Source organism: Echiichthys vipera (genome assembly GCF_963691815.1).
Source record: "Echiichthys vipera genome assembly, chromosome: 8".
Lineage (NCBI taxonomy): Eukaryota > Metazoa > Chordata > Actinopteri > Perciformes > Trachinidae > Echiichthys > Echiichthys vipera.
In genome coordinates, this window is record NC_139833.1 from 17356697 (window position 1) to 17379668 (window position 22972).

At 42.7% G+C, this 22972-nt stretch overlaps 5 protein-coding genes across 6 annotated transcripts; 2 read left to right on the plus strand and 3 right to left on the minus strand.

The window, feature by feature from the left end:
* Positions 1 to 34: 34 nt before the first annotated feature.
* LOC310950531 (trypsin-3) lies at positions 35 to 1225 on the minus strand (the record flags this gene model as incomplete). Its single annotated transcript, XM_083918386.1, has 5 exons — positions 35 to 184; positions 281 to 417; positions 510 to 763; positions 897 to 1053; positions 1186 to 1225. The coding sequence occupies 5 exons, from the start codon at positions 1223 to 1225 to the stop codon at positions 35 to 37; spliced, it is 738 nt and encodes a 245-aa protein (XP_083774512.1).
* Positions 1226 to 4928: 3703 nt separating this feature from the next.
* LOC310951066 (trypsin-3-like) lies at positions 4929 to 6112 on the minus strand (the record flags this gene model as incomplete). The annotated part of the gene is made up of 5 exons (XM_083919140.1): positions 4929 to 5078; positions 5177 to 5313; positions 5406 to 5659; positions 5793 to 5949; positions 6073 to 6112. The coding sequence occupies 5 exons, from the start codon at positions 6110 to 6112 to the stop codon at positions 4929 to 4931; spliced, it is 738 nt and encodes a 245-aa protein (XP_083775266.1).
* A 2029-nt stretch (positions 6113 to 8141) lies between these two features.
* LOC310949936 (trypsin-3-like) lies at positions 8142 to 9297 on the minus strand (the record flags this gene model as incomplete). The annotated part of the gene is made up of 5 exons (XM_083917556.1): positions 8142 to 8291; positions 8390 to 8526; positions 8619 to 8872; positions 8982 to 9138; positions 9258 to 9297. The coding sequence occupies 5 exons, from the start codon at positions 9295 to 9297 to the stop codon at positions 8142 to 8144; spliced, it is 738 nt and encodes a 245-aa protein (XP_083773682.1).
* Positions 9298 to 11170: 1873 nt separating this feature from the next.
* On the plus strand, positions 11171 to 16723 carry LOC310950715 (uncharacterized protein). 2 transcript variants are annotated; one of them, XM_083918666.1, is made up of 4 exons: positions 11171 to 11262; positions 13560 to 14283; positions 14514 to 14939; positions 15026 to 16723. In XM_083918666.1, exons 2-4 carry the CDS (start codon positions 14028 to 14030, stop codon positions 15907 to 15909), a joined length of 1566 nt encoding a protein of 521 aa, XP_083774792.1. In that variant the 5' UTR covers positions 11171 to 11262; positions 13560 to 14027; the 3' UTR covers positions 15910 to 16723. The 2 variants fall into 2 exon arrangements, with proteins under 2 accessions (XP_083774792.1, XP_083774793.1); XM_083918667.1 differs by lacking the exon at positions 11171 to 11262 and having other exon boundaries at positions 13446 to 14283.
* A 430-nt stretch (positions 16724 to 17153) lies between these two features.
* On the plus strand, positions 17154 to 22807 carry LOC310950607 (uncharacterized protein). The gene is made up of 2 exons (XM_083918512.1): positions 17154 to 17549; positions 17840 to 22807. The coding sequence occupies exons 1-2, from the start codon at positions 17156 to 17158 to the stop codon at positions 21433 to 21435; spliced, it is 3990 nt and encodes a 1329-aa protein (XP_083774638.1). The 5' UTR covers positions 17154 to 17155; the 3' UTR covers positions 21436 to 22807.
* The last annotated feature ends 165 nt before the right edge of the window (positions 22808 to 22972 follow it).

A 22972-nucleotide genomic window follows, 5' to 3' on the forward strand; every position in this document is an offset into this window, starting at 1 on the left:
TTTCTGTCATGCAACAAATGACAGTGAAGAGACTTTAGTTGGAGGCCATGGTGCTGCGGATCCAGGAGTTGTAGTTGCAGACCTTGGCGTAGACTCCAGGCTTGTTCCTCTGGGCGCAGCCATAACCCCAGGACACCACACCCTGCAGCTGACCGTTGCACACCACGGGTCCACCGGAGTCACCCTGTGGGGCGCGGATAGAAAGGATAACGTGAGCAGAGGTGTTTCGGTGTTTGACGTGTCAACTCTAAGAAACAGGGATGATGACTGTAGCTCGTACCTGGCAGGAGTCCTTGCCTCCATTGAGGTATCCAGCGCAGAACATGTTGGAGGTGATCTGTCCAGGGTAGGAGGACCTGCAGCTGCTGTCACTCATGATGGGTATATCCAGGCACCTCAGACGATCAGGGTAGTTGTCTAGAGAGAGAGAGAAAATAGAATACGTTAATGTTTATACCCCAGAATGTACCAGACATATTTTCCAGATGTGACTGCTGTGTGTTACTGACTTCCAGAGCTGCTGGTGTTGCCCCATCCAGAGACCAGACAGCGAGTGCCAGAGCCGGCACAGCTGGAGGGCAGAGACACGGTGCGGACGTAGCTGTTCAGGGAGGCGGGCTTGCTCAGCTTGATCAGCATGATGTCATTGTCCAGGTTGCGGCTGTTGTAGCTGGGGTGACGGATGACCCTAGCAGAGTTGATGAACTGCTCTGTGCCCTCATTGACAGCAATGTTGTGCTCACCAAGACGCACCTGGACGCGGCTACAGAGAGAGGCATGAGGGTTCAACTACATGTAAGTAATGTGACATGGCACCTGTAATGAGGCAACTTGTATGTCTGTTTAGCAACTTAAGTGTGAAAGTGTAGTATATATAGTCAAATGTCTGCACTTACGACTTGTAGCAGTGAGCAGCAGACACCACCCAGGTGCTTGAGATCAGGGAGCCTCCACAGAAGTGGTAGCCAGAGTTCAGAGACACCTGATAGGGGACAGAGTTCTTTCTGCACTCGTAGCCTCCAACAATCTTGTCATCCTCGATGGGAGCAGCATCTAAAGAATGTTCCTTAGTTTATGTTTGCAGGACTAATTTTCAAAGAAATCTTAAAGCAAGTAACCTTACACTCCTAGACTATCATAAAATGTCTTTAAATAAAATAAGTACAAAGTAAAATGTATACTCACATGCTGCTGCGAACAGAGCCAGAAGAATGAATGCCTTCATGATGATGTCCGTCTCAGCCTCGGTGTCAGCTCAGCTGCACTTCAGGCCCTTTTATACCCACGTTGTCCCTCTGTTATCTGACGGGCCAAGGACACGTATTTCCATATTTCAGCTTTCTGTTGTTGTGTAACGTGTGTGAAAACACATCTGGAAGGCAAGGGCTAAAAGTATTGATAATGTGAGTCCCACCAGCAGTCAAGGATACAGCGTTTATGACAGATATGCACTTATTGATTTGTTTGAAATTAATTGAAAGGAAATCGTGTTTCATTTGTATACTTTCCTTAATATCTCTTTTTGTCTGTCATTAAAATGTGCTACATTACGAGCACACACATGCAAGAGGGGCCATCATCTGGAGAAAACCAGTCACTTTCATATCAGCAGTTTATTTAGGTTGTCTGTGTTTAATTTATGACGTTAATGTTTACACTCGTACTTCCAGTTAAAGATGTTTATTTTCCCGCATGTCTCCTGTTTGTTCTCCTGATTCATAAAACACTGACTTAAAAAACAAGATGAAACTATAGTGACAAATTGTCAAACTGCTTATTTGAATGCAGTCTAATTGCAAATGAACAACACATTTAATCTGCGCTATTACATCACTGTAGGCTATAAATCAATCCTGTATTCATGTTTAGTTCATTTCTCTATTTATTTAGGGGGGGACAATGCTTGGGCTCAAATAATCCTCTGGGATTGTTTGCAATGCTTATGTTTTTAAATATCTGTTGATGTCAGAATGTATTTTGAACCTCTTTTGTGAAGTCGGTGAACAGAAGCAAACACATGCTTAAACTCAGGGTTTGTACAGGTGCTTGAAATCCTTGAAAATGATTGAATTTTAATGTTGTGTTTTCAAGGTTTGAAAAGTGCTTGAATTTTGGGTAAAGGGTTTGAAAGTGCTTGAAATTGTATCCGTATTTCTTTCACAACAAATAGCTAAAGAGTGTAAGTTTAATTTAATGTCTTATCCTCCTGGTATTATGGGATACAATTTTAGATGATTATATCATATTTCTGTCTCTTTTAACGTGATTTTTAAAAAGGAGTGATACAGTAATTTTTTGATGTGTAAATATTCGTAGAAAAATGTAATTTAACACAGCTGTATGGTGCTGGAAAATCTTGAAAATGGACCTTGAAAGTGCTTGAAAAGTGCTTGAATTTGACTTTGGAAAAGATGTATGAACCCTGATACTGTGTATGTCAGATTAACATTCTTTTGGAAATAATCAATGCATGATTATTGCATTACATTACCTTTTATTTGGCTGATGCTTTTATCCAAACAACTCCCAATAAGTGCATTCAACCATTAGGGAACAAACCAGAAGAGCTAGAATTAAGTGTGTTAGCTGCAAAGACAAACTACAGAGTGCTACGTATGAGTGCAGGATGTAAGTGCAAATATATATATATATATATATATGTATATATATATATATAAAAAAAATTTTTTTTAAATAAATCATCGATGAATACAATGATGAAAATAAACAGTATTTATCCATCAAGGTGGCTGAGATACCTTAAATTGTAATATGACTTAGGTGATTTAAGCAACATGCTGTCCAAATGTGACCTTTATTTATGAAGTAGGACTTTACAAAGAGTCATTTTCTCAAAACCCTGTTTTGTACAACCCTTTAATGTACAGTGGGTACGGAAAGTATTCAGACCCCCTTAAATTTTTTACTCTTTGTTAAATTGCAGCCATGTGCTAAAATCATTTAAGTTCATTTTTTTCCTCATTAATGTACACACAGCACCCCATATTGACAGAAAAACACAGAATTGTAGACATTTTTACAGATTTATTAAAAAAGAAAAACTGAAATATCACATGGACATAAGTATTCAGACCCTTTGCTCAGTATTGAGTGGAAGCACCCTTTTGAGCTAATACAGCCGTGAGTCTTCTTGGGAATGATGCAACTAGTTTTTCACACCTGGATTTGGGGATCCTCTGCCATTCCTCCTTGCAGATCCTCTCCAGTTCTGTCAGGTTGGATGGTGAACGTTGGTGGACAGCCATTTTGAGGTCTCTCCAGAGATGCTCAATTGGGTTCAAGTCAGGGCTCTGGCTGGGCCATTCAAGAACAGTCACAGAGTTGTTCCGAAGCCACTCCTTCGTCATTTTAGCTGTGTGCTTAGGGTCATTGTCTTGTTGGAAGGTGAACCGTCGGCCCAGTCTGAGGTCCATAGCACTCTGGAAAAGGTTTTCGTCCAGGATATCTCTGTACTTGGCCGCATTCATCTTTCCTTCAATTGCAACCAGTCGTCCTGTCCCTGCAGCTGCAAAACACCCCCACAGCATGATGCTCCCACCACCACACTTGACTGTAGGGATGGTGTTGGGCAGGTGATGAGCGGTGCCTGGTTTTCTCCACACATACCGCTTAGAATTAAGGCCAAAAAGTTCTATCTTTGTCTCATCAGACCAGAGAATCTTATTTATCATAGTCTGGGAGTCCTTCATGTGTTTTTTGGCAAATTCTATGCGGGCTTTCATGTGTCTTACTCTGAGGAGAGGCTTCCGTCGGGCCACTCTGCCATAAAGCCCTGACTGGTGGAGGGCTGCAGTGATGGTTGACTTTCTTGAACTTTCTCCCATCTCCTCACTGCATCTCTGGAGTTCAGCCACTGTGATCTTTGGGTTCTTCTTTACCTCTCTCACCAAGGCTCTTCTCCCCCGATTGCTCAGTTTGGTTGGACGGCCAGCTCTTGGAAGAGTTCTTGTCATCCCATACGTCTTCCATTTAAGGATTATGGAGGCCACTGTGCTCTTGGGAACTTTAAGTGCAGCAGAAATTTTTTTGTATCCATGGCCAGATCTGTGCCTTGCCACAATTCTGTCTCTGAGCTCTTCAGGCAGTTCCTTCGACCTCATGATTCTCATCTGCTCTGACATGCACTGTGAGCTGTAAGGTCTTATATAGACAGGTGTGTGGCTTCCTTAATCAAGTCCAATCATTAGAATTAAAAACAGCTGGACTCCAATGAAGGTGTAGAACCATCTCATGGATGATCAGAAGAAATGGACAGTACCTGAGGTAAATATACAAGTGTCACAGCAAAGGGTCTGAATACTTATGTCCATGTGATATTTCAGTTTTTCTTTTTTAATAAATCTGTAAAAATGTCTACAATTCTGTGTTTTTCTGTCAATATGGGGTGCTGTGTGTACATTAATGAGGAAAAAAATGAACTTAAATGATTTTAGCACATGGCTGCAATTTAACAAAGAGTAAAAAATTTAAGGGGGTCTGAATACTTTCCGTACCCACTGTATATTTGACCACTATTGAACTTTGCCTCTTCAGCGTCTTTACTGAAACACTTCACTGGTATCTTTTTCCTCCATCTCATGAGTTTTTTCTCTCAAATATTGCTGAAAGACAGGCCTATTTGATTTTGTGGCAGTTTAATGTGTTTTTTGATAATTCGATTTATGATTGTTCATGTTTATGCAGGATTTCTGATTTTTTTTGGACATATATCTTCTATTCAGTTTCAAATATAAATGACTATTTCTGTTATTTTACTTCCTGCTGATTCTCTTCATTGGTAAATCTAGGTTTTAGCCTACCCATCAGCACAAAACAAGCAAAAACAGAGAGTGAAGTTGATGTGTTTCATTTATTTTTCATTTATTTTAAATAGATGTTATAGTAATAGATTCCCTCCAGTAGAGACTTTAGTTGGAGGCCATGGTGCTGCGGATCCAGGAGTTGTAGTTGCAGACCTTGGCGTAGACTCCAGGCTTGTTCCTCTCAGCGCAGCCATGACCCCAGGACACCACACCCTGCAGCTGACCGTTGCACACCACGGGTCCACCGGAGTCACCCTGTGGGACGCGGATAGAAAGGATAACATGTAAGCAGAGGTGTTCCAGTGTTTGACGTGTAAACTCTAAGAAACAGGGATGATGACTGTAGCTCGTACCTGGCAGGAGTCCTTGCCTCCATTGAGGTATCCAGCGCAGAACATGTTGTGGGAGATCTGTCCAGGGTAGGAGGACCTGCAGCTGCTGTCACTCATGATGGGTATATCCAGGCACCTCAGACGATCAGGGTAGTTGTCTAGAGAGAGAAAGAATATAGAATACGTTAATGTTTATACCCCAGAATGTACCAGACATATTTTCCAGATGTGACTGCTGTGTGTTACTGACTTCCAGAGCCGCTGGTGTTGCCCCATCCAGAGACCAGACAGCGAGTGCCAGAGCCGGCACAGCTGGAGGGCAGAGACACGGTGCGGACGTAGCTGTTCAGGGAGGCGGGCTGGCTCAGCTTGATCAGCATGATGTCGTTGTCCAGGTTGCGGCTGTTGTAGCTGGGGTGACGGATGACCCTAGCAGAGTTGATGAACTGCTCTGTGCCCTCATTGACAGCAATGTTGTGCTCACCAAGACGCACCTGGACGCGGCTACAGAGAGAGGCATGAGGGTTCAATTACATGTAAGTAATGTGACATGGCACCTGTAATGAGGCAACTTGTATGTCTGTTTAGCAACTTAAGTGTGAAAGTGTAGTATATAAAGTCAAATGTCTGCGCTTACGACTTGTAGCAGTGAGCAGCAGACACCACCCAGGTGCTGGAGATCAGGGAGCCTCCACAGAAGTGGTAGCCAGAGTTCAGAGACACCTGATAGGGGACAGAGTTCTTTCTGCACTCGTAGCCTCCAACAATCTTGTCATCCTCGATGGGAGCAGCATCTAAAGAATGTTCCATAGTTTATGTTTGCAGGACCAATTTTCTTAAAGCAAGTAACCTTACACTCTTAGACTGTCATAAAATGGCTTTAAATAAAATAAGTGCAAAGTAAAATGTATACTCACATGCTGCTGCGAACAGAGCCAGAAGAATGAATGCCTTCATGATGATGTCCGTCTCAGCCTCGGTGTCAGCTCAGCTGCACTTCAGGCCCTTTTATACCCACGTCGTCCCTCTGTTATCTGACAGGCCAAGGACACGTATTTCCATATTTCAGCTTTCTGTTGTTGAGTAACGTGTGTGAAAACACATCTGGAAGGCAAGGGCTAAAAGTATTGATAATGTGAGTCCCACCAGCAGTCAAGGATACAGCATTTATGACAGATATGCACTTATAGATTTGTTTGAAATTAATTGAAAGGAAATCGTGTTTCATTTGTATACTTTCCTTAATATCTCTTTTTGTCTGTCATTAAAATGTGCTACATTACGAGCACACACATGCAAGAGGGGCCATCATCTGGAGAAAACCAGTCACTTTCATATCAGCAGTTTATTTAGGTTGTCTGTGTTTAATTTATGACGTTAATGTTTACACTCGTACTTCCAGTTAAAGATGTTTATTTTCCCGCATGTCTCCTGTTTGTTCTCCTGATTCATAAAACACTGACTTAAAAAACAAGATGAAACTATAGTGACAAATTGTCAAACTGCTTATTTTAATGCAGTCTAATTGCAAATGTACAACACATTTAATCTGCGCTATTACATTACTGTAGGCTATAAATCAATCCTCTATTCATGTTTAGTTCATTTCTCTATTTATTTAGGGGGGACAATACTTGGGCTCAAATATTCCTCTGGGATTGTTTGCAATGCTTATGTTTTTAAATATCTGTTGATGTTAGAATGTATTTTGAACCTCTTTTGTGAAGTCGGTGAACAGAAGCAAACACATGCTTAAACTCAGGGTTTGTACAGGTGCTTGAAATCCTTGAAAATTATTGAATTTTAATGTTGTGTTTTCAAGGTTTGAAAAGTGCTTGAATTTTGGGTAAAGGGTTTGAAAGTGCTTGAAATTGTATCCGTATTTCTTTCACAACAAATAGCTAAAGAATATAAGTTTATTTTAATGTCTTATCCCCCTGGTATTATGGGATACAATTTTAGATGATTATATCATATTTCTGTCTCTTTTAACGTGATTTTTAAAAAGGAGTGATACAGTAATTTTTTGATGTGTAAATATTCGTAGAAAAATGTAATTTAACACAGCTGTATGGTGCTGGAAAATCTTGAAAATGGACCTTGAAAGTGCTTGAAAAGGGCTTGAATTTGACTTTGGAAAAGATGTATGAACCCTGATACTGTGTATGTCAGATTAACATTCTTTTGGAAATAATCAATGCGTGATTATTACATTACATTACCTTTCATTTGGCTGATGCTTTTATCCAAACAACTTCCAATAAGTGCATTCAACCATTAGGGAACAAACCAGAAGAGCTAGAATTAAGTGTGTTAGCTGCAAAGACAAACTACAGAGTGCTACGTATGAGTGCAGGATGTAAGTGCAAATTTATATATATATATTTTTTTTTTAAATAAATCATCGATGAATACAATGATGAAACTAAACCGTATTTATCCATCAAGGTGGCTGAGATACCTTAAATTGAAATATGACTTAGGTGATTTAAGCAACATGCTGTCCAAATGTGACCTTTATTTATGAAGTAGGACTTTACAAAGAGTCATTTTCTCAAAACCCTGTTTTGTACAACCCTTTAATGTATATTTGACTACTATTGAACTCTGCCTCTTCAGCGTCTTTACTGAAACACTTCACTGGTATCTTTTTCCTCCATCTCATGAGTTTTTTCTCTCAAATATTGCTGAAAGATAGGCCTATTTCATTTTGTGGCAGTTTAATGTGATAATTCGATTTATGATTGTTCATGTTTATGCAGGATTTCAGATTTTTTTTGGACATATATCTTCCATTCAGTTTCAGATATAAATGACTATTTCTGTTATTTTACTTCCTGCTGACTCTCTTCATTGGTAAATCTAGGTTTTAGCCTACCCAACAGCACAAAACAAGCAAAAAAAGAGAGTGAGGTTGATGTGTTTCATTTATTTTTCATTTATTTTAAATAGATGTTATAGTAATAGATTCCCTCCAGTAGAGACTTTAGTTGGAGGCCATGGTGCTGCGGATCCAGGAGTTGTAGTTGCAGACCTTGGCGTAGACTCCAGGCTTGTTCCTCTCAGCGCAGCCATGACCCCAGGACACCACACCCTGCAGCTGACCGTTGCACACCACGGGTCCACCGGAGTCACCCTGTGGGGCGCGGATAGAAAGGATAACATGTAAGCAGAGGTGTTCCAGTGTTTGACATGTAAACTCTAAGAAACAGGGATGATGACTGTAGCTCGTACCTGGCAGGAGTCCTTGCCTCCATTGAGGTATCCAGCGCAGAACATGTTGTGGGAGATCTGTCCAGGGTAGGAGGACCTGCAGCTGCTGTCACTCATGATGGGTATATCCAGGCACCTCAGACGATCAGGGTAGTTGTCTAGGGAGAGAGAGAAAATAGAATACGTTAATGTTTATACCCCAGAATGTACCAGACATATTTTCCAGATGTGACTGCTGTGTGTTACTGACTTCCAGAGCCGCTGGTGTTGCCCCATCCAGAGACCAGACAGCGAGTGCCAGAGCCGGCACAGCTGGAGGGCAGAGACACGGTGCGGACGTAGCTGTTCAGGGAGGCGGGCTGGCTCAGCTTGATCAGCATGATGTCGTTGTCCAGGTTGCGGCTGTTGTAGCTGGGGTGACGGATGACCCTAGCAGAGTTGATGAACTGCTCTGTGCCCTCATTGACAGCAATGTTGTGCTCACCAAGACGCACCTGGACGCGGCTACAGAGAGAGGCATGAGGGTTCAACTACATGTAAGTAATGTGACACTTGTCTGTAGCAACTTTAATGTGTGAAAGCGTAGTATATATAGTCAAATGTCTGCGCTTACGACTTGTAGCAGTGAGCAGCAGACACCACCCAGGTGCTGGAGATCAGGGAGCCTCCACAGAAGTGGTAGCCAGAGTTCAGAGACACCTGATAGGGGACAGAGTTCTTTCTGCACTCGTAGCCTCCAACAATCTTGTCATCCTCGATGGGAGCAGCAACTGTAATAACAAAAGTACGTTATTTCTTTTTTAAGAGCTTTAAATCCCCCCATAAAACCGTCAACATGGAAATTAGAGAAATGGTATCACCACTAAAAAGAAAACATGTAAGAACTCACAGGCTGCAGCAAACAGGGCCAGAAGAATGAAGTACTTCATGTTGAACCAACTGAGATACACACAACAAGAGAGGGTGCAGTGGGTTTTTATACAGGCAGACCACTCTTTATCTAACTCTCCCTGGAGGATTTTTCTGTGCACCTTGCAGAATGATTAAACATTATCCCACCTGGGAAACAACAGCATGGTCAAAGACAAGACCACATGGATTTCCACAAATCATTCATCTTTAAGCTGACAGATGCATTTGCAGCCCTCAACCATGCCACCTTTATAATACTACAAATGGAAGTAATAGATATATATATGACATACTGAATAAAAATAGAAACACAAAGACAATGGTGGAGAGGACATTGTCATTTTCGAGGTGTAATTTTAAATAATATCAACTAAAATGAGCCTATACTTATTTTAATGAAACAATAAAGAGTGACATTAGGCACGAACAGGTGATTATTGGGGAGCTGGTCCATTGTGCAAATCTACAACCTATTGCACTGTTTTGTCAGTAATTATTAGCCTAAACTCAAATAGTATAGCCTATCTTAATGCTGATATTTTCCTACAAACTTGTCTGAAATATATTTAATGTATTAAATGTATAATAAGGGAAATATAGGCAGAATACAGAGACAGTTGTTCAAGTTTTTTTCAATATAGGAAAGTAAATGTGATTTGAGAGGTATTTTTAAGTTTATTTCCCCAAAACTAACAAAGAGAATAAAACTAGATGCTTTTTGGTGGGGGTTAAATTATGGAACAATGACAATTTAAATGTAATAATGTTCTTTTGGTTTCCAAGAAAATGGTTTGTAATGTTATTTTTGAGGGTTACAAATGTGAATAATTAGGCATATAATAAGATAGGCATATATAAGCTTTTGCTTAAGCCTAAGCCTTTTCAGTCACTGTTTACTGTTAGAGTTTACACTATAAGTTTATAATGATTGTTTTATGATGACTAAATAAACATTGATTAAAAAAATTTGCTTAGTTAATTGATTACCAAAGGCGTTCATTTAAAGCCAATCAAATATGAATTAATTATCAGAGACAAATGTTGACATCTTCAAAGTCCCATTTTTGCATGTTCAGTTGACCGGCTTTTCCTTGCTTTGTTTTGTCTTTTTAATTGGACTTAATTTGAGGCGAAGCAATATAAATGTAATCAGGACAAAATCATCAATCATGTCCTTTATTTACTGTCTACACATCAGTTCATCTCTCGGAAATGTGAGAAAACTAAGAGGACCTGTAAAAATCTACTTCTGACATTCGAACAGCATCTTTTTTTTTCTTACATTTTATTATTGATTTACGAAATACACTATCAGTGCATCAAACAAATGGGCATCACATTAACAATTATACGCAATTGACAAATAACAATTAATAACAATTACAAATAACAATTAAAGTGGGAGCACAGATGTGCAGTTTTGATAGCTTTCTTGTTATTGGCACAGGATATTGACTTGAAATACACCTCCAGTGTTTTCATGAAAACACAATAATGGGTTTTACTTTGGCAAATTTACGATTGTGGATGTAAAACTCTGCAAGAATTTAAACGAGATTCAAAAGTATTATTTTTCAGCTAGAGCGTCACTCTTTACAAAGCCAAAAAGGACATTTACATGCAAGATGAGCTCAAAATCACAGCAGATATTACCTAAAATGAACATACAAATATCTTGCCACAGTTTAAAGGTATATTTCCAAGACAGATGAATAACAGTCTCAGTATGGGGGTCACAAAGGGCACACTTCAGATCTAGATCTACAGTTTTGAATTTGATAAAGAAGAATTTAACCGGGTAACATCATGGACATAGAAAAAAAAGGGTAACATCGATGAATAATTTGATTGGCCCTGAACACCCCCCTCGGTGACGTCAATAGTACGCGACTTGGCTTCGGTTTGTGTATCGGCTGCTGTGCTAACAGCTGCATCAATTTTGTTTTGGTTTTGGTTTCCCTCCCATGTGCAGTTACCATGAGGTAAGAAACACAACAGCGTCGGCTCTCTCGTCGTGACTGCGCGGTTGTCTTTGGGAGTTCGCGCTGCGGCTTTAACCCCAGACTGTTGCAGCCATAGACATAAAGAGTAGACGCCTCATCGAACGTTGGGCCTATTGGCGCTGACGAGCGGTGGAGCCGCCATCTTGGCCCGGTCGCCCGCTCCACTCAGTGTAAGGACAGGACACGGTTCAGCGTATTTTAATATTCACAGTGGGATTAACAGTAATAGAATATTCTGATATATGATATATGTGATGTATGATAGGTGTTTTGCAAACACTATAAATATAAACACAACAAGAGAAATCATTTATAGAGTATTAATAGGCTGTATTTCATACATGAATACATAAATCTCTCTCTCTCACTCTCTCTCTTTCTCTCTCTCTCACACACACACACACACACACACACACACACACACACACACACACAAACACACGCAAGCACACACACACACACACACACACTCAGAGAAAATTAAAATACATATAAATCAAGAGTATCAATACAATTAGGTCAGAGAGAGAGATGACATTTTGGACACATCTAAATACAAGTCAAACAGACACACTTTCATTTAAAGCACTAAAAAAACCAAGAGCCGAACCCTATATGTTTATAAATATTCAGAAATGATCCATGCTCTGCCAGTCGCATAGTCGTGGTAGTGGAGAGAGAGGGAGGGTCCACATTTGAGCGAGTGTGTGTGGTATAAAAATATATATAAAATTTTGTTAAATCGATCATTTTCACACTGTTTTGTTCTTGCACAGTTACCAATTTGAGTGTAGCTCTAATTGGTAAAGAAAGTGATGTTGTAGGAGTACTTTGTATAGTATCTAAAATGACTGTGTCCTTTGTTTTTAGGCAAGGTCTAATTATGTGAATGTCTTCTTTATTACATATTTTAATTATGTAGTAATTGTATTTAATGTGCAAACAAAAACACGGGGCATAGTTCAGTAATATCCATTTTAAATTATACAAACCATTTAAGATTTTTCCTTAGTTAAATAAATGTATGATTTTTTCTTTTCAGACTGTTTCAACTTCTGTGGTACAACTGAACTAAAAAAGCCTGGACTCATCAGTTCTGGTTTACAAACATGGGACGTTCGTCCTGCTTTAAGTGGAGATGTGGAGAACCAAGTAAAAATGTATGGAACATTTAGTTCAGCTGTGAGAATATCGGGCACAGAGTGGAAATACATGTTCACGCTTGCCTCGTAAATCTCTAATTCATTCTTTATAATAAACCCCACATCATGTTGCTCCTGTTTGATGAAACAGTTTAACAGCAAAGGATATTGGTCAGATTCTGTCACTTCTCCTTTGATAGTCTAAACTTTAAAAAAAAAAGTGACATGACATGAAAAATTATCTCATAATTCATCTCAATGTCATGTTCAATATTTAAAAAAACAAAACTGAGAATATCTGAGGTGACCTGAGATGAACTGTCTCTGAAGTGTCTTCCTCTCATGAAACCACAGCACATCCTCCGCTGACCTACTGCTGGAAATGTGCAATCCATTTACACTAGACCACATGTACGACAACCCCTCTCCTCCCTGCTTCTCCTTTCATATCTACACAGGCACACACACACACACACACACACACACACACACAAACACACAGGCTTGCACACACACATCTGGCCGGGGGTAAATTAACTAAGATTCCCACAGAGGCTAATCTCCACGCCTCTACTGTGACAAGATAATAATAATAAAATAAGGGACAGCAGCTCCTCTGGCAGCTAAATATTTATCTACCTGCCACAGCCTGAGGGACTCACTATAACATTCAAAAATGCATGGATTTATGTATAATTGTTTAAAATTGTACTGTACCGTACTGATTATGAATTGTAATATTGTAATATTAGATTAGAGCAGGAATACGCTGCACAGTGCTCTGGCATCTTGTTCCTTCTGCTGCTCAACTCATAGGCTCAACGAGTCACTCATAGAACTTATCTGGGAGAAGGACCGATCCAAGATGGCGGCCGCATTTCTCGCGGCCCAACGTTCGATGCGGCATCTACTCTTTATATCTATGGTTGCAGCCTGTTAGCTCACGGCTAGCTCCATTGCGAGATCAGCACCTAATGTATGCGGAATGCGCAACCATTGCGGATGTGGTGCAGAAAGAAATGCGCATCGATGCGACAGATTACAGAAGTCAACGTCAGTGATCAAAAACAGACATAAGTATTTTAAAATGCTACACAGTTGTAAGCAATGTTTTGTTTTGTTGTTGTATTTCAGCTCTGGAGGGCGATTCTCTGCCTTGATGGTGCATCTCACTGTATAACGGCAGGGTGTTCAGATGTAGCTCTTAGCCTGCTCCAGGTGTTTTTAAACCGTGTGAACATGTTCTCAGCAACACATCAGTATAAATGAAAATGCTAGAAATGGATCCATGTGTCTGCAGCTAGCCATAAAGTCTCTGGGCTCTGATTAGACAATATGAGTGTAACTCAAGCTGCAACAATGACTTGATTCCTTTGAAGCATACTGTTAAAAACAGTATTTTAGACCTATATTTAATGAGAACTCATTGTGTGACGGCTGTAGCCAGAGCAGGTTGATAATTATCTCCTACAGTATACTGAAGAGTTGTAATGTCTGCAGCAGTAAGTTCAGTTGCACCTTGAATTGGTGTGAATGGGGCAGCAGCTGCAAGAATGAGAATTCGCCCCGCCAGTCAGTTCTGCTGTAAAACAGGTCTGACCCATGACTGAGTACTACGAGGAGGGGGGGCTGCTGTACGAGCAATCACCTCCCATGCACATCAAAGTGGAGTCTCCGGAGGGACCCTTTGGAGGGGGAGCCTCAGAAAACGGCTTCCCCAGGGAGGATGAGGACTCAGAGGGCAGCTGTGACCAGAGCAGTGGATTACCTGGTGGACTCCCCTTCAACGTGGTTGTGGTGCATCCGAACATCATGGCACCTGGCATGTCCTCAGATGACCTCTTGTCCATTGAACAAAGTAAGTCTGAGTAAGATTATGATTTAGATTATTTACCTAGGAAATATTACGCTGAAGTGTTCTCTTTTCATCTATATGCCTTTCCAAAAGTAGTAATAATTGAATATGTTTTCGCTGAGCAGAATGGAAATAAGACTGACACTGTTCCTCAAGAGTATATTTAGCTTCACTTGATATTTTTCCTTTCCCTTCTGGGCTGTCCACTCGCCTCTCTCTCTCTCTCTCTACAGACAGAGCTATGTCAGCTGCACTGGCTGCTGGCGGTGCAGGCAAAAGAAAGAGCCGTTTCAGTGGAGCAGAGCTGGAGGTGTTGGTGTCAGAAGTCACTCGGTGTGAAGGAGAGCTCTTTGGTCCTGCGGGGAGGCTCCGGCGGCGGGAGAGAGAGCGCATCTGGGCAGGAATCCTAGAGAGAGTCAACGCCGTGTCCAGAGTCCCCCGCACCCTTCGAGAGGTGAAGAAGCGCTGGGACGACCTGAAGAGACGCAATGGAGGCAGGCTAGCGGATGCTCGCCATCGCAGCTGTTCCCTGCCATCCAGCAGAGGAATCTCAATGCTCGGCCGTACCTCCCAGAGTAGCCCCAGGCTTCAACAGGCCAGACAAAAGCAAAGCACCAGGCCAAAGACCAGTTTCCCATGCTTTCCTGACTCTGATACAGGTAAAAGATAACTTGTCCAATTGGCTGTTTTTCTTTGTAGATGGAACTAATATCTACTCGTGTTCACTTCCAATATGTTGTTGCAGGTGTAGGAATGGAAGGATCAGAGAGAGATGGTTTGGAGAAAGATGAGGACAATGCTGAGCGTGACAGAGAGCTGGGAGAATCTGAGTGTGAACCAGTAGAGAACAGCATGGAAGACAAATTGGGATTAGGACTGGGTCTGGGCATAGGACCACCGCCTCCATCAGAACGGTGGCTGCCTCCTTCCCCCCTCTACAGTGCTCCTTTCCTCAATGGCAGCCCTCAGCCCAGTAGTCCTCAGCCCTCACTTGGTGCTCAGCAGGGCCCTCTCGAAGCCCCTCCACGCAGCTCCTGGCTTGAAGATGAGCTACGAGGGTTAGGGGAAGCAGCAATTCAACTGGGAAATCGAGTAGAAAAGAGTCTGCTGGAGTTTGGGGAAGGTTTCCGACAGGACATGAGAACACTTGTCGCTTCACAAGAGGCATTAGCAGTCAGTCTACAACAAAACAATGTCCTCTTACAAAGGTTGTTAGGAGTGCTTGAGGCCCAGCAACAACCACAGCCACAGCAACATCGTGTACAACAAGCACACCAATCACAAACATCTCAACAGCACTTACAGCCACAGCCAGCTCAGCAGCAGCAGCTGCTCCACACAGATCCACTGCAGCAACAGCAGCAACAACAGAGGGTTGAAGAACCCCTGCAAACACAACTACAACATCAGCCACTTGTAGTACAACAACAGCACCAAACGCAAATACAACCGCAGCCACAAGTCACCCAGCTCTCAAATAATCAGTCAGCTGTGACGGTGGTTGCTGCACCATCGTCCCCTGACGTACATCGCACTTTCCCCTCTGATCCACCCACAAACATAAATGGGAGTGTGCAGAGGCCGCGGCGAGGAAGAGCTGTCGATCACAGACGCAGACGACGGCGCTGAAGAGAAAGCACTTAGAAACTCAAAGTGTACATCATGCATATTTGGTGTTTCAAAATGTGACAAGAAAGTATGCTCTTTTTCTATTGACAGTATTTCTGTAAAAAAAAAAAAAAAAAAGTGGTTATTTGAGGTTTTACATCCCACAATCAGAAATCTATCTTGCACTAAAGTTTGTTTTCAGAGACGACTGAAGCGGATAAGAAAATTAGACATGAGATAATAGGGTGGCCTTAACATTAGTTTGGTTCCTCAGACATACGCTAAAAGACTTCCTGAAAAATATTTGCTCTGTAGAGTGATAACTTCACTCATCGGACGCTCAATTCCAAGACAACGACATACTGGAGGTGCTGATGTTTAATATGCATGTCACTGCACATGCTTTGCAACCAAGCTGCTAAGCTCATGATGCTCTTACTAGTTCGGTAATGTCTCAATGCTCCTCCTACACTAACAACATTGTCATTAAGTACTTGTAATCTGCAGTTGTTACCATATATGGTAGTTATACAGCTAATGTACTTACCTGCTAATGTATGCTTGTGCTTTTTAACAGTTTCATGGAAAAGTATGTCTTTTCAAGCTTTGGTTGGACAATAAAGTTAGACTGTTCTGTTCAGCGTGTTTTGAGACAACAGTGTTACATTTTAAAGACTTACCGGTTTTTGATGAAAAAAACAAACAACCTTCCAGCATAAGCAGTAGGCTTCAGACTTTAATTCATATGTTTCTTGTGGAATTTAAAAGCATACATAAGTATGTAGGGGCTATTTATTCTAATATTGCATGCAGTATGATGGATGTGTTTGTAGATAGTTGCAAAGAAACAGCATATGGCCATCATCTACGTAGTTTTGCACAATCTATATTTTGTCGATAGCGACTGTTTCCGATGATATGTAACTAAACTGTAATAAAAATCAGACATGGACTGCAATTAAATCCATCTGATCACTTGTGGGTTTGTCACATATATAAAAAAAGTTAATGTCCTATTGTATGTTGAGGTTTATTTATGTTGTGAATAGAATGTGTAAAACAGCAAAGTCACAGCATCAGAAGTAATAAGGGAAATGTAACATTTACGGCTTGGAGTTGTTTTTTTTCTTCTGTAATTATGAGCCACAGCTGGTTGTCAGTAATAATAAGGTGTTTTATTTTGAAAGCGTCGACCGGAAATATTCCCTGTTCAGGCTGGCGAGCATGATCCCTGTGTGTTCTGGACAAGGGGGTGCATGGGTGAAACATGGCCGCCGTAGACCCATCTGAGTCTCCGAAACGACAGAAATCCCCCGCGGAGGAGGTGGAAACATCTGGGGAGAAGACCGAGGCGGTGCAGCCGGAATACAGCCTGAATCAGGAAGGTGAAATAACACGGAGGAAAAGCCCGGGGAGCCCCGACGATGAGCACAGAGCCAGTGTGGGGAACGACGGCGGCGGTATTGCCAGCCATTCTGAGGTTACTGTCGAGTCCGGTGCTGGAGCAGAAAAAACGACATGCAATTTACCGGAGGACCTAACAGCGGCTGAAAAAATGGCCGAAGCTCGTGGCAGCGACCAACGGGCTTTCGACTGGTCGGAACCTGAAGACGACGACGACGGAGAGGCGAAAACACACAAGGGGCAAAAAGATACGTGTGGTATGCTAACATTGTTAATGTATTTTACTGTTAGCTTTAGCCTCCAGGGCTAACCTGCGCTACAGTGGCTCTGACTGCCAATTCAATACACACACTGTGTGAACTCTGCTAGATGTTAATTACCACAACAAAACCAGCCAGCATCCTGCACTCATGGGTCGTGATTTGCACTTAAACTCGGATAACTGTGTTAATTGCGTGTAGTTGGTTTAGATGAACAGATAAGTTGTTTACTGTTTATTTCTGTTTGCTAAGTTGTTATTATTATGATGTGCTTTTTTCTTTTGCAGACCTCAGTGATGTTACAGAGAGTGTTACAGAGAGTGTTGGAGAGGTGCAGCTGGATACAGGTGTTGATGATAACATTACAGCTGATGCAGAAAAGATTCAAAAGGAGGGAGCACCACATCCTGATGAGAAGAGTGCAGAGAAGGGACCGGCTGAGGAGCTGGCTGTGGGGCGAGTCGACGGGATAGACGATGCTGTGGAAGATGAAGAAGCAGACCGAGGAGAGGACCCTCATTTGTCAGCCAAGCCAAAAAAGTGCCATTTGGTGTGCAAGGAGTGTGGGAAGACGTTCACCCGCCGCGAGACGTTCAACCTTCACCGTCACTTTCACGCACACGAGGATGAGCTCACGCCCCTCACCTGTAAAGAATGCGGCCTTACCTTTCAGCACCGCAGCAGCCTCATTAAACACAGAAATGAGCATATTAAAGAGAAGGAGGAACAACTTGTTACCCCAAAGAAGGAGATGCAAACAAAGGGGGAGGGTAGATTTAAATGTGCAGAATGTGCGAGGATGTTCTCAACAGTGGATAAACTGAGAGACCATAACTGCTGCAATACAGTAGAAAAGCCTTACCACTGCCCCCTGTGCCGCCAAGAGTTCCAGTTTAAGGTGTCTGTCACCAAGCACATGATGCTCCACTCCAGTGAGAGCAACTTTATATGCCAAGAGTGCAGTCAGACTTTCCCAAACAGCTTGGCTCTGCGGAACCACCAGCGATGTCACACCGCCCTGAAACCCTACGAATGCCCGGAGTGCGGCTTGGTTTTCAAACACTACTCTGTCATGGAAGACCACCGTCGCAAGCACACGGGCAGCATGCGCTCTCACCAGTGCAACGTCTGCGGTAAGACCTTCAAGTACAGCAGCCTCCTCCATCAGCATCAGTATCTGCACACGGGCCAGAAGCCCTTCCGCTGCCCCGAATGTGGTAAAAAATTTGCCTTTGCCCAGAACATGAAGGCACACTGCCGCCAGCACAGACTGCGCGAAACCAACTCTTCCACTGAACAGCCCAGCAAGCAGGCCCCTGTGTCCGTAGAGGAGGGAATAAAAGGGCCGGAAAAAGAGAACTCACAACAGAGCGAGGAGCCGAAACGCACATTCAACTGCCCCCTTTGTCCCCAGACGTACTCGGCACCGGCTAGTCTGAGAGCCCACATGCTTATTCACGAGGCAGAGTATGAGACGATGGAGAGAAGTCCCAGACCCCAAAAGGAGAATAACAAGCTCTGCGAAACAGGACACAGTTGTCCCCACTGCCCGTGTGTTTCTCGCGATGAAGCCAGTTTAAATTTACATCTGTCAAGTGTCCACAAGTCTGTAGCACAATATTTACAAAAGGTGGCAACACCACCTAAAATTCAAGTTACTCTATTAAACAGTGATAATGTACAGGAGAAACCGAGAAGTGATGGCTTAATTATTAAGTCGTACAAGTGTTCTGAGTGTGAAAAAACCTTCCGTCACCGCTCAGTGTTGGAGCTGCACATGCGCATACATTCCAAGGACAAGCCTTACCAGTGCAAAGTGTGTGGCAAGGGCTTTAGATTCGGAAGCTACTTACAGCAACATCTCATCATCCATACAGGCAAGAAGCCATACAAATGTCCCGACTGTGGGAAGGACTTTGCTTTCCTGCAGAACATGAGAACACATCAGAGGCTGCATCAGGAAAAACCCTTCCGCTGCACCAGCTGCCGCAAAGGCTACAGCGACGAGACCCAGCTGCAGCACCATATGTTATCGCACAATGGTGATAAACGTCATAAGTGTGACCAGTGCGATAAGAGCTTTGGATTAGCCTATCTACTTCGTGATCACATGAACACACACACAGGAGAGAGACCCCATCGCTGTGATGAGTGTAACAAGACTTTTTCTTGGTTTAGCAGCCTGCTGGTACACCAGAAGATCCACGCTCGCAAACGCCAGGGTTTCAGCCAGTATAATAATTTCCCGATGGGTGCTAGGATGAGAGGCAGGGGTGTCAGGGGGAGGAGAGGGGGGAGGCTCATGTGGGGCGTGTCTAGACCGTTAGGGGGCATTGGGATGGTTAGCTCTCAGCCGTCTCCGTACCCAATTTCTCCGCTGAGAGATGCAGAGTTGCACAGAAGGGTGGTCCAGCCACAGCCCCCCATGCTCTTACCTTGCATGGATTTACAGGTTAGGCAGCAGAAGGAACCGTGGCTGCCTGACCTACACCCTCAACCGGTGCAGTGGAAGGTGGACGGTGGAGAGGTAATGCCCGTCCCATTGTCACAGCAGCAACATGCAGCTTCACAGCAGGCCCAGTTTGGCAGCCCACCACAGCCCAGTCTGAAGCAGCAGCACCATCAGAGAAGTCCAGGCTGGGCAGATAGCCCTTTGATAACTCAGTCAGGCCCCACATCTGCTCAGAGTTCAGAGTCATCGCACATGAAAGAGAGTGCAGCTGCTATTGTCAGCTCCCTTGCAGCAGCTCTGCCAAAAAAATCCAGCCCATCAACAGTGAGTGAGATGGAGCAGCACAGACTACCCAAGCTTGCATGGAGTAGCACACCCACATCCACAGTGCTAGCTTCCACAAGCTCTTTGCATCACAATTTTTCTATTCCCTCATCTTACATGGATGGGGCAGCTCTGTGGAGTATCAGACCTGCTTTACAGGCAAATTCACAGAGCTCTCCAAACAAGCTCGGTCAAGAGCTTCAGCTGCCGCGATGGGCGGGCACCCCAGTGTCAATACAAAAAGAGTCCTCCACACCTCCTAAAAAAGAGGACGCCAGAATGTGGGACATGAGTAATCCTCAAGTAATACCATCGACTGTTAGCCATCAAGAGAAGCCATGGAACGGCTGTGAGCTGCAAAAGCAGTGGGTGTCAGGCTTAGCAGGTGTGTCCACCGCAGCTCAAATAAACCAAAGCAGTGCTATGCCAATTTCAACTCCTGTTTCTCACGGGGTAGGTAGCACCTTGTGGGACATACAAACACCACCAGGAATGCCAAAGACATTAAACCCTGAGAAATTAGTAAGTACTCAAGATTTTCAGCTGCAGCAAAAGCCAGTGTCATCCAACTGGGCCAGTGTACAGAGTCCGACATCAACACAGAAGGTTCCCATCTCCATTCAATACGATCCTCATCGTTTTGGCCAGGGGTTGGGAACACCAGTATGGGGCTTCCAAAGTAATCAAATGCTCACCGGGCAACTCAAACCAGCGAATGGACAGGAGCTGCAGCAACAGCCAATGGTTACAGGCACTCAAATAATCATAAGTCAGCCTTCTCCTTTTTTCTCAGCTCCTCTTGCCCCGCTCCCTCCTCTCGCTCTGCCCGGCCCACACCCTCTTCACTCTGTTGCAGTTGGCGCACTTCCAAGACCTCCACACCCAAATCTCTTTTTCACACCACAGGCAGTTATGAGCGAGAGGCCACACATAACACAGACCCTGCCCCTACCTCAGCTTGCCCCACGGACAGAACCTCACAAACTCGGTCCCCGTTTGCCTTTCGCTCCAGAACGGCTTCTCCAGTGCATGATATGTGGGTGTTCTCTTCCCCGGGAGCTGGATCTACAAATGCATTACTTGCAACATGCACAAGGAGAGATTTGACATTTTAACGCTAGCAACCAGACTTAGTTATGTTATTTTTATAATTTGTACTTAGTGGAGCCTCATTTATATGACCCTCACTTGTGCAGTTTGACCAGTTGAGTGGATGGGCATTAGAAACAACAAGATAAAACTTGATTTAGTCTGCACACTATAATTAGACAATTAGACTGCACAGAGTGTTGTTTGTAATACAGGGTGTATACATGTGCCATTAAGTTAGTGTCACACAATACAAAAAATGTATTTAAATTATCCAAATACTTAACCGGTTTAAGCAACTTCTAAGTGATGCAGATAAATGAGGTTCTCTGACATTTAGATTTAGATAATATTAGTACTTTTATAGTTCCGTTCATATGTCCTGAACCATTTTAACTGTGTTTCTTCATGTACAGTATACTGTGTGCCTTTTATGAGTACAGTCTGCATGTCTGCTGTCTTGGTATTCTAGGCCTAGTTTGTGCTTAAGGTAGACTCAACAATGTGACCTCACTCCCAAAACACAGAGCACCTCTTTCTAAGATACCATAAAGAAATGTTAAGTTTCTGCTTTTGAGGAGGCGAGGACGGGGTCGATGTGTCAGGACATACAATCGACAGCTGACTACATCAGTTAAGACCCTGTTAAGAAACACTCGTATTCACAGGGCTATTGGCTGGGTCCAAATGTCCCGCAAGAAAAGTTCTCATCATGGTTATTCGGTCAAAGCGACAGTATCTGTAAACAAAATGTGACTGTTATATGTAAAGGTCATTTCCCAGTAGGAGATTTCTGTAAATTAAAGTCATGACACAGTTATCAATGACCGTGTTGTCAAATAGTGCATTTTGTGATGAATTCAACTTGTATTTATGTGAGGTTTTGTCATTAATATTTATAACAATGGCAAGACAAACATGAAACAGGTGATAGAAAATGTTTGGCTCCAATCGGTCCAGTGTAATTCAGCTGATTTCCGGCAATGGGTCATGACTTATATACTTTATAATTCGATTTTAAACTTATTCTGGGTGGCAGTACTTAGCACCTACTGTACACTGAGTGCCATGTTATGTGTATCTCTTACCAGAATGACTATTTCAGATTGGAATGTACCCATATTTGTAAAATGAAGTCCACTTTTGAGTACAATTCAATGTATTTTTTTGTGAATACTGACTGATTTCATTCCATAACTGTAGATTTAGCCTAGTACAGAACCCCATTTCCTCTGATATGATAATGGGTGTTTGAGTAGCTTTGGTTGCCCCAATAAGTGACTATAAAGCTCCATTACTACTGTAAAATACCCACACGGTCCATTTGTACAAAAAAGAACCGTCCCTGTTCGTCTTAACATTCAGCGTCTTCAGTTAAAAAAATGTGCCCTTCTACCTCTATCCACTGTTTTAGCATGGAAAGAAATAGAATTTTCCCATGATGTCTACATATTGGATTCAATAAAACTTGCCTTTGATTACAAAGTTGTGAGGTGCAGTACTTGTTGGGTAAACAGAGATGAGGGTTAACTGTTAACGTGTGTGTGATAGCAGA

What these genes read in the sequence shown, in the direction of transcription:
- LOC310950715 (XM_083918666.1), top strand. Translation starts at nt 14,028, where the DNA reads ATGACTGAGTACTACGAGGAGGGGGGGCTGCTGTACGAGCAATCACCT. An exon ending in CCTCTTGTCCATTGAACAAA is followed by an intron (nt 14,284 to 14,513) that starts GTAAGTCTGAGT and finishes CTCTCTCTACAG; the next exon opens with ACAGAGCTATGTCAGCTGCA. An exon ending in CTTTCCTGACTCTGATACAG is followed by an intron (nt 14,940 to 15,025) that starts GTAAAAGATAAC and finishes ATGTTGTTGCAG; the next exon opens with GTGTAGGAATGGAAGGATCA.
- LOC310950607 (XM_083918512.1), top strand. Translation starts at nt 17,156, where the DNA reads ATGGCCGCCGTAGACCCATCTGAGTCTCCGAAACGACAGAAATCCCCC. An exon ending in GGGGCAAAAAGATACGTGTG is followed by an intron (nt 17,550 to 17,839) that starts GTATGCTAACAT and finishes TTTCTTTTGCAG; the next exon opens with ACCTCAGTGATGTTACAGAG.